At 34.7% G+C, this 11,748-nt stretch overlaps 1 protein-coding gene across 1 annotated transcript; it reads right to left on the reverse strand.

The window, feature by feature from the left end:
• Positions 1 to 8,497: 8,497 nt before the first annotated feature.
• LOC120335708 (protein rolling stone-like) lies at positions 8,498 to 11,656 on the reverse strand. Its single transcript, XM_039403291.2, has 3 exons — positions 10,709 to 11,656; positions 10,189 to 10,426; positions 8,498 to 9,644 (listed from the first exon to the last, which is right to left on the reverse strand). The coding sequence occupies exons 1-3, from the start codon at positions 10,799 to 10,801 to the stop codon at positions 9,193 to 9,195; spliced, it is 783 nt and encodes a 260-aa protein (XP_039259225.2). The 5' UTR covers positions 10,802 to 11,656; the 3' UTR covers positions 8,498 to 9,192.
• Positions 11,657 to 11,748: the final 92 nt, after the last annotated feature.

The raw sequence follows: 11,748 nt of genomic DNA on the forward strand, positions 1-11,748 counted from the left end.
TCTACATCAGTGTTCACTATTAGCGCACTTTTTTGCGAAAATTGCGAAACACTTTCGCAACTTTTTTTAGGGACTGCGAAATAGCACTTTTTTCCGATTTTGAAGAGAAAAAGCACTTTTTTCCGATTTTGAATGGAATAAAAATTCAAAGTTAACAAATCCTTTCGAGTATTAAGTTGACAAATAAGTAACATACTAGTACTTTTGCAACTCAATTCTGCATATCATAACGATATTTATCGGAATTCTAACCTATGAGATGCAGACAAAGGAGATAAAGCTTTTGCATTAACGGCAAAATTCTTGTTTATAATATGATTATTATACAAGCACACCGATTCCGCTTCTCCCGCAAAAAACGCTCCCCGGTGTTTGAAACCAGATGTTGGAATACTAGGCAGTGCGTTTCTTTGAAGGTCATGTGACTATCAATGATATCGATGAATTCAAAATGAATATAAAAGTGTTAGTAACGTGTTATAGTCACTTTGGATGAATTGTGACCAAACTGCACGATTTTCAAATCAGACGAAACTTTTAGCAGCATGTCACAGATTTGCAAAATCACCAAATTCACAAAATACCATTAAGTGCCATTTTGTTGTAATCACAATGTTGAAAGGACGTGGCATTTTCCGGAATTTTGCGATATTTACACAACTATTCCTCATTGATATGCGAGGACAGGTGGGCAAAATTCAATATTTTTTTGAATCGAATATTTTTAAGGAGTACCGAATAAACGTGGTGGAAACATTAAAAAATCGGCAATAAAGCCTTTTTACTGGTTAATTCCGTTGTAATGGCTAATTGTTCTTGTCACCGATCGTTTTGGCGGCGATATCCAGGTTTTGGGTAATCTATATTCCCGCCCTCTCCTTTTTACAAATATGAATTCTTGTGGGTCGGCGGTCATCAAAGTTTTATATTTCGGGTTTACCCGTTCGTTCACATCGGCAACAGCTGTTGAAGACATTGAGGACTCAAATTAACATTTGCGTTGGCTTTAATATTACCTATCAAGATTTGTAAATTTACCGTCCCAATTTTATGGGAATGATAATATTATTGTCCATACCGTGATGCAGATATTTATTAAGACGATAATTAACTTTGTCATGTATTTCTATGGTGATAAACTTCGCAAACCTGAAATTGTGCCAATCCTGAATGTTGATTTAAAATAGTGATTGAATAATTCGGCAATAAAGGCATTTCTGCGTGGTCATAAGACGAGATGGCGTTAATGAACAGCACTTCTTTTACAGGATATTTTACGTATGCGACTTAATGCTAAAAAGATTGGGCTCGAGTGCTTTTTTTTTCGAGTGCTCGAGTGCCTAATAGAGGTCAGGCGCTAATTGTAACTAATTCCCTCAAGTTTCAACGTGTTTTCAACAAAACAATACCCCGGCGATAATTATAGCTAAAATGTTACCTGAGCAATCCACAATTTTATTTATGGAATTTGCAAATTCACCAGTTTCTTGACGATTTTGATATTGTCATGCCCTAAGTATTAGTGCAAAAAATACTCCCATTCTTCCGCGGCGGTTTGACGGGTTCTTTATTCTATTCTTCAGAAAGTTCTGACACGGGGATATAGAATACTGAATCCGGAGGGTTGAATCCCTGTCCACTTACTGGTGATTTTCCGTTTTGAAATGCGTAAAACATTCTTTATTTTAAATTAAATGACGTTTCGCGGGCTAGAGTTCTCCCCGAAAATGATGTGTTCCAGACGTTAGTTAGACGATAGATAAAACATTAGATTATTAATTTTCGTGACGCCCCGTTTTCGAAAATACAAAGTTATATCGCAAAAAAGCGTTATGATACATTTGGAATGAAACATTATTTACCGTTAATTCAGATCATATTTTACTCTTCATGACACCCGGTATCCGAAAATACAGTTGTATCTCGAAAAATGTGTTTTGTTACATTTAAAATAAAACATTTTTGCGATTAATTTAGATCATATTTTACTTTTCAGGACACCCGTTTTCGAAAATACAAGGTTATATCGCAAAATGTGTTTTGTTACATTTAAAATAAAACATTTTTGCGATTAATTTAGATCAAATTTTTCCTTTCACGGCAACCCGTTTCCGAAAATACAAAGTTATATCACAAAAAATGCGTTTTGTTACATTTAAGGTCGTCCCCTAATTAAGGTCGTCAATGAATCTGTTCCTGTCGTTCAAGCTCGACACACGTTTGGACGAGTGTGGGGGCGGTTTTTTACGATTTTATTATACGATATATTACGATTAAGATTTTATGATAGAAGTGAATTTGTCTCAAGATGGTATTTTACGATTCCTGCCCACAGAAAATAAACACGCTGACAGGCTTGGTTATAATTGATATTCGTTAAATTTTTTTTTACACTATTAATAAACGCACCACACCAATTGCGACCATATAAATTGCAGTCGCATCGGTATGGACTGTATGTTTTTGGCGCTCTCACATTAATAATAATTTTCAACAAAACAATACCCTGACGGTCATTAAAGCTGAATTCGTTACCGAATAATTCACAATTTTATTTACGGAATTTGCAATTTCAAGATCTCACTTGACGATTTTGATGATGTCATGCCCTAATTATTTCTGCTTAAATGCCCCAAAATACAACAAATGTAATCATTTTCGACGATAACAGGCGCAACAATTCGTAAACGAGCCGTTATAACGAAATTCGCGATTGATTTTACCTCTCTCTTGTTTACAATTTTAACATCCCGCCGGCCATGTATGGTCGAATAAAATGTTCACATATTCGAAACATGACTTGGCCAAGGATGGAAGGGATCACTAAAGAGCTAATAGAAAGTACATACGCGAGGGTATGATATTAATATCGAGAATATTTGTGAGCATATCACAGGACTGAAATATTTTGCACCCGGCTGTTTGTTTGTTGGCAGAACAACGATACGCTAATGTTAATTGATCGAATACAGGGAAGTATTTATTTATCATCTCACTTGCGAACATCGAGGTTTTGGCGGAATTGTACGATCATGTTGTCTTTCTTAAATAATAACTTTTTCAATAAATGTTCATTTTACTTTTGCGTCTTTATTATATGTCGGGTTTTCATTTATTTTAAATTCGAAATTGTCCGAAATACTCCCAACAGATGTATAAGTACAATAATATTAGTACTTACCAAAGTACTTACCAGGGAAGTTTAATACACACGATGTGTAAAGGGCGTCGTAACTCCCGTTTATTAATTATAAATTATTTTTCATTCTGCCTAAAAATCAACGACAGCATCTCACGTAACTCTCGCGACCAAATCTCTTTTGTTTTGTATGGCATCGTCTTGGCGATGAATTTATTGCCGACTGAATTTTAATTGTGTTTTAGGATAAGTTATTTTCTGTTTGTTGGTTTCTAAATTTTACAAACTTGGGTAGCAATTACTATTAATGTGAGATTTGTGCATATGAACGATTGAATATCGCGACTGGATGTCCGATATCTGAATATGCGTAATTCTCTTTCAACATTAATTTTCAGAATATCAGCGTTCATGTGGTCGAATAAAAATTATTTATCAAATGGATTGGTATTTCGAGACACTGTCAAAATTATTTGGGATCCACTATCATATCATTCGTTTATTTTTTTTATTCATGTTTTTCTCAAGAATCACCCTCCTTATATTTAGTGTACCTTCGCAAAAGAAAACTCTTTGGTATCATCGTTCCTATTAGTGTAATTGAAATATATGGAAACCTCGCAAGTGGCGTTGTGATGCGAATATTTGATACTAGGTCAGCAGCATTACAAAGAGTGCTATTTATGAATGTTGAAAGTACATGACATTACTGAACATTTTGCCAATATATGATGTTTTCTACCCGATTTAAACTAACTCGCACGCAAACCAAGGCATGTCGACATTTAAAAATTACTTGTCTTTGGGTAAGCTCTGAAATAGTATAATATAAATGTAAATGAGGAATTAGGTCACGCTAGCTCACGAAACGGGAGGATTTTCAAAGTGATCTTGTGTAATATTTCGGAGAAAATAGTTTGAAAGGAAAGTAGGTCAACCTATCTCCTAAAACAGGGTAGTATCCTGCGTAATATTTCGGAGGGAACGTAGGTTAACCTATCTTTTAAAACAGCGGGTGGCGACTTTCAAAGTGGTTCAAAATCAAAAATTAATAATTATCAGATAAGGTTTAGGGATAAATCGAAAAGTTGAATTTCCAGCGCACCTAACCCTAATTAGGCTATTTATATTTGGGGGATTATTTTGCACCCTGTAACTAATATGGTTTCCAGCCTGCCTCGTGTCTGTTAGATGGAAGGAGTAACAAATGTGAAAGTCTTTGCTGTTTAGGGAGTAAGCAACTGACACCGTGATACATTGCATGAAAGTTTTGTCCGGCGGCAGGTGTTAGCAGATGTTATTTCGTTGCCGATGAATTCGCTTGTTTTGATTAAACATGAATTCGCTTAAAGGGAACTCGGTTAACGAAAAGGCTTCTCTATAATTCATAATATTAACCGGAGGAGCGCTTTTTCGAGTATCTATGCCGTTTTAAATGGGTTATATGAAAGGCTAGGGCACATAACTTGTGAAAATCGGCAAAAGCACTTTCGCACTTTTTTTTTCGACTGCGAAGCACTTTCGCACTCATAATTTGCTTAGAGTTAACACTGATCTACATTAATTTTCGATTACCGCAAATAAACCGAAACTCCTAAGAAGACAAAGTGATCATTGAATCATTTGATATATATTTACATATCCGAAACTCAACTGAAAACTAACGAATAGAATTCAAAAACGCGAAAACGAGGTAATGTTTACGACCACATCTTAAAATCTGTCGAGCGAAAAAAGTGTCTGAGCGGAAGCGATATTACGTCACTTTATGCATCTTGCTGATTGGCCAATGTCACGAAGTAAACAAGGAAATCTTCTGATTTCGATATAAACGTGATATTTTAATGTATATCATAAATATTTTTTTACAAAACCGTTCGCGTGCCACGTTCGGGCGTATGGCGTGCCAAATTTGGCACGCGTGCCCCGTGTTGTGCACCCCTGGTCTACATGAGCGATAAATATTTTTGTTATGCTCACAAAGGAAACAAGAGAGCAAAACTGAAAATGGATACAAAAGCCATAACGAATTTGTATCAAATCTTTTACATTACCAGTAGTCTGACCGCGGAACTGCTAATTTTGGGTGTCGCTGCTCGATAACCAGTTTTGGTTCCTCGCGGCCTCCCTTCCCCTGTTGAAATGTGTGATTATCTTTTTTCTTCGTATTTTGTGTAAAACTGACTTTTTTACTGGTTGGAAATAATAAAATTGACTTGACATGATGCGCAATTTTAATCACGACATCACACAAAACTTCATATTGAAAATCCAGGGCGTTTTAAATTTCCGACAAGGAAATTTCCTTTTGTTTCTCTACCTTCCCTATACCTTTGTTTTGCTTCTGAACATATTTGCTTTTGTTAATTTATTTTTTGATTGAGGAAAATAAACTCCATTTCTGATCATTCTCTTTCATATGAAATCATGTACCTTCAAAAGAGATGAACTAAAGACTAGAATAAAAAAGAGGGAAGATATAAATTCCTATAACATACGCAAGGTGAGCAAATTACAAAATTTATAGAAAGTATCGGGTATTTCAGAGCTATGATATCATAATATTATCCAAGAAATATATTTGACTGGTAAGATAATGGATTTTGGCGTAAGCCAGCAATGAGGTTGGTTAGCTGTAATTTCCATATATTTTTTTTACAGAAGTCGAATCAAGTGTTCCTATGACAGTGGTCCAATTCGTCACGTGAACGACGTACCGGTACTTAGCCGATTCTAAGCTCTGTTTTCTATTTTCATTCACAAATAACCTATCTTTCAAGACTCCGATCCAATTAATTTGCTATTGACAGCACATTTGAACCCATACATTTGCACCTGTATATCCGCGGGTTCAATCTATATGCGGGTGCTAAATTCCTGCAAATTTCCATAGGAGCAATACTATGCAGGTGCAATTGTCGTGGGTTAGGGTTCAAATGCACGTAGGTTCAAATGTAATGGAACCATATTCCCATATCCTGTCTGCCCACTTGCCACATTCATTAGCGTTCTTCTTTACGTGCCCGAGCGCATCAGTACCTCGGGATATGTTTCAACATAGTGAACCAATTCATAGAAACTAGGCTATACATATATTTGAGTATTTAAAACTTGTAGTACCTTCTTTGTTGCAAATGAATTCGCCGAAATCTTCCTCGTCATATTTTCAATGTAATGCTGAATATGAACTACACCCAAGACATGTTTTCTGTAATTTCCTAAAATTTATTATCTATGATTAGATATGATATTTAGATGGAGAAGCCCAATAATTCAACAACTGATTAATTAAATCATTTATACCGGGTATAAATAGGATTTTGTTCTTTTTAAGCGTTTGTTCTGATTTAAATGTGAATTTGATATGAGTTACTGAGCCAATAAGATGTGTTCGCAATATCTATTGATTCATTATATACTATCGAGGAATTTTGAAACTGACAGCATAAGAAGACTTTGAACACACATTTTTTAATTACCGTGAACCTATAGGTCGGAAAACAGTTGTGATCATCTGTTGGAGCTTCGGTAAGGTAAACTGTTCTTTTTGAAATGTTTACCCCTGTTCATTCAAGTTTCCTTCGTTGTTTCACTCAAACGTCTCAAAACTGTAAAAAAGTTAAATATATTAACAATCTAAAACAGGATTAAAGAATTTGAAATTATTATTTCACGCGCTTCCGACTACAATTCATAGATAATTTTCATAAACACAAATAAACAGACAATTATTCGTGCGTGCAAGATTTTTAAACAGTCAATTTGATCGCGTATATGTGTGTATACATGTGTTTTTGTCTCCAGAAAAAAAAAGTTTACTTAGGATAATGGAGGATGTACCAAAACATTAGCAGCCATTGCTTGGTGGAACCTAACTGATGCGAGTGGAAAATAGTACTGCTTTTAAAATAGTGTGACATCCTGCTGTACATTAAATTTTTCAATAAATTTGGAAAACGACGGTAGAAGGCCTAGGCCTATATATTTCTTCATATAATTAAAGCATAAATATGTTCGGGCATCCTCAATGCCATTTTTCAAAATGTTTGAAATAGGTAAAACAAATAGCTTTAGATATATATAAAGAAGTAAAAATGTGGAATGATGACCAAGTGAGTTAAAAAGCATGCCTATCCAGCTCTTCAAAGCAATGTTGAAAGAACATTTGTTGTCAAAATATATATATTAAGATTGGATTTCCTCATGGTATCCATTGTCCCCAACCTAAATTTCAAATGGTCCTGTGACCATTTATAACCTATGTATTTCATCCTTAATAAAGTGTCTAAATAATTCTTAAAAAAATGTTGTGTATTTTCATTAGTATTGTATAATTTTTATTTTACTCAATGTATTTTCATTATTATTATATGTTAAATTGGGGCTCCCGAAGTATGCGAACCAAGATGGCGGACATCGGAATGTAATATGTGTACTAGGTTAGGGTTAGGCCATAATTTTAGCTATAAATACTACGGGAGGCTCTTGGCTAGTCTTCGACCTGATAATAGGACTAAAATTGGAAAATAATAATCGCCTAACCCTAACCTGTTACCCATGTTACGTTGCGATGTCCACCATCTTGGTTCGCATACTTCGGGAGTTCCGTTAAATTTTCATTACCAGCGTCCACAAGCCAGTCATTTTTGCTCAATCGATATTATGATTGCTTATTTCAGCATTTATACCTTAACTAAGAACTAACTATTTTCAACCAATCTTTACATTTGAAATCCCAGCCTAGTGTCGCTGAAGTGGGGAATACCCTGATCATCTTATGCTCTCATGGCTTTCTAATATGAACTCAAATATTTAGTAGTCCCCAAATATATTAGTTGATTGATTTTTTTATACAGTATAAAAGCTATACTCTCGACAAAAAACATTAACTGAACTCCTCGATCTTTTTAATTAGATGCTAGATCCTTGAGTGTCACTGCTCGATAACCAAATTCCTTGCGACTGTTTGTTTATCTTTTCTCTTCGTATTTTTTCGAAACTATTTTACTGGATGGAAAAAATAAACTTGACTTGATAGGACGAAACTACATGATATTTGATAAAAAATTTTACATCTCGTATATGTCAAAATGTTGCTACAAACTGTGCCCGACTTTGGCTTTTACCGCTTTCGTTCAAATAGACTTTGTTATTACTGTATATATTCCTAGCTCAGATTTAGGACAAAGCATATATAAAATCGGGAACAAATTTAGACTATCAAATTTACTATGCTAGTGAAGGGCATACGATAATGAGGGTTGGGTGTGACAAAATCTGTAGTCAGTTTTTTTTTTTTTGGAAGCACTCTCTAAACTAAAGTCTATTCCCGTAAATACGAATAATTAAATAATAATTAATTATTGGACACGTCAGTGTACATAACGATCTTTTCAATATTATGTCGTTGTTCTTGTTATTCTTCCCCTTCGTCATGATGGAATCGCTTTTCTCTTCGAGTACTGGACCAATTGCTTTGAAATTTCCAGTGGGTAAAGATTGATTTTTTTGCTAGAAGGCTATTACTTTTTCCTCTTTCAAAAATTTCTGTGGACTCCGAGAGATTCGTTTTTTATGTGTCAGAACAAAAAATAGCGACACCTTGTGACGTATCCATATATTTGAGCATAGCTCTCTTGTTAATTCAAATATCAATAAATATATTTATATATATACGGTATATTTCAACCCGAATAGTTTATTGCAAAACATTCTTATTCTCTGTAATTAATGATATTTATTTATTATATTTTTACGTGCTACTCTTTGTAGTTGAACCGCTAAATATATCCCAAAACCGCAATTTTATACTCAAAATATAGAGACAATCTTAAAATACACACGTATAGAAGGGAAACTAAAATGAGAAAAATGGAGATTTTGAAAGGCAATTGAAACAAAAACTTATATCATTACACACCTACATTATAATTAATCTAACTGAGCATTCATAAAACGCTTTGGAGTATATGTATATAATGGAAAAGGAAAAACTATTGACCCAAAATTTTCATTCCTACTTTTTTTTCTTATTCTGGTCTGTTTTCCGATATTTATTCTACGGGAGAGGGACGGACGACACTGGATGACTTCCTCGACAATATTAACCGTAGTGAGTACAGTCCAAAAAAGAATGAATGGCCGATAATGCATCCTAACGTACATCCAGCAACTCCTATACCAGCAGCTAAGCCGGGGTGATTTGCCCAATCGATAAGAGCATAAACAGCTGATGTAACTCCAGCGAAATGAAAAATCAACGTTGCCGTAAAGTAGGCGACAGAAAAAGTAAATGGATAAACAACGTGGAAAAGACGCATAGGGAAAGCTACTACAAATACATCAATTACACTTAATACTACGTTTATGCCATGAGTATGGTAACTAAATGCAATAGGAGGATTACTTCGAAAGGCGGCCCAATACAAAACGGTGACAATAACATTAAAAGTTTGCATCACCGAATGGAAGACCCACATAGAATCTCGTAGAGCTTTTGTTGATTCTGTAGAGACAAAAGTAATGATTACTTAATAAAGTCAAATTTCTGATTTGTTAAGATTTATTGTTTGCACTAGTAGAATAATATCAGGTTAACACGCGGTAACTTAATTCGAACTTAATATCTTAATTTGCATTATAGGGACTCTCGGTGACTGTTTTATGACTTGGGTGTACAAAGATGTGAGAATCCCTGGTCCATCAAGGATCTCGGGACTCGTTTGTACTACTACACTACAACTAAACCTGGTAGCAACCGCATGTATATTAGAAACATGATTCGTGGGTCCACTTGGTGTCCAATAGATTGCTAATTAGGCTATAGGGAAAACAGTATAAGTATACAGGTACAGTATAACACCGAGAACATAAGAAAACATCGTAAATAAAAAAGCCATCTGAAAAAGTGGTGCTGATCCGGTCCGGTTGAAATTGTTTGTCAGATAAATTTTGCAAATGTCCACAATGAAAATTTGTTTTTAACCAGTGGAACTCAAAATGCAACAAAGGCTTAAACAGATGAAAACAAAAGTTGTGTTAAAACTTACGTTTTTTAATAGTTGTTCCGTCTTTTTGGTCAATCACTCCAACCATGGCGAGTGCTAGAGCTAAAGTGAAATATATTGTACTGAAGGTAAATGCCCACGTAGTAAGAAACAGATAGGTTGTCGTTAGCGTCGTTGGTTCATATATACCAAAATAAATGTGGTACGCCATCCACCAGCCCAATTGGTAGGCCCACGTGACGACACGGTAGACCAAAAATATTCTTCTACTCGGATTCCACTAAAAAGCAAAGTTTGTTATCAATATATCTTTTACAAGGAAATATACCCACAAATGGCTATGTTTTACTAACTGTTGTTTTACTGTTTTTAGCATTAAATTATCATTTTGAAGATATAGATATTGTGGGAATATTAAAAGTGACATTCAAAATTTGAACAATACACGACCCAAAATTGATTTACTTTTAATGGCAAAATCTCCTCCAGAATTCAAATTTATTTTTAGTTGAAATTCCTGAAACATGCCTAGTCTGGTGTATATACATAGAACACAACATACCTCAGTTCTATAAAACAAGTCGTTCTCACTTTCTGACGTATAAAATCCGAAGTTGCGGAGTTTAAACTGTGAGGAGCAAGTAGGCCTCTGCATAATTGAGCTCTCTTTTCTCTATTAGTTCGTACAAACAAATATTAAATTAGCTTCCCCGTAGTTTCTGCCTTGTCATTTCTACCAGTTCAGCCATCGACGCTGACAAAATATATGGGGGGCAAATGTTAAAATAAACTCTATATATATTATATTGTTCTCCACGAAAAGAGGCAAGATATCACGTTCGTTATTGTGAACACGTTCTCCATTGTAATATAAAATTTTATTTGAATTCATGACATCGGATATATCATGGTATGAGAAAGACCGAATGAAACTATAGCTAGGCGATGATAGGCTACATAAATACCACAAAGAAATTGGCTCGTATGATTGATATCCTAATCTTACAACTATATATATATTGTATTGTTCAACGTTTTACCTAACTTCATGGTATCAATTAGTTTACTGGACGATATCACATTACTTATATCCTTATATTAATACGTTCGCAAGCCTCTCGTCTGAATATCATGAGCTCAGTTGTTTATCATGTTTTATCATAAAATGATAAAGGAATTTTGAAACTGATTCGTATAGACTAAATGTCATTAACTTACAACAATTTGGTCTACTCAACTTTAGAAAAAAGACAGGTATGTTCAAATATATGGGCACGAAAGCCAAAACGAAGTGGTACGTGTGCGCAATCTGTCACAGTAGACTACCGGTACCGCAGTGTTCACAACCTCGCCTGTCCACCAGGCACGAGTTCGCAAAGTCAAAACGGTAGACATTCCTCACAATGTCATGAAACGCATTCCAATGAATAAAAATAAACAGCGGAATTTTAGATGAAATGTCATATCTCATTGAGAACATTGGCAAAAATAAAATAGCCTTCTAGAGACAATACCAATCTTTGACCACTGAACATTTCAAAGCAATCGGCACATTATTTAAAAAAAAATCGAATTTATTTCATTAAAGAAATATACTTACAA

The sequence above is a fragment of the Styela clava genome, chromosome 2 (genome assembly GCF_964204865.1).
Source record: "Styela clava chromosome 2, kaStyClav1.hap1.2, whole genome shotgun sequence".
Taxonomy (NCBI): Eukaryota; Metazoa; Chordata; class Ascidiacea; order Stolidobranchia; family Styelidae; genus Styela; species Styela clava.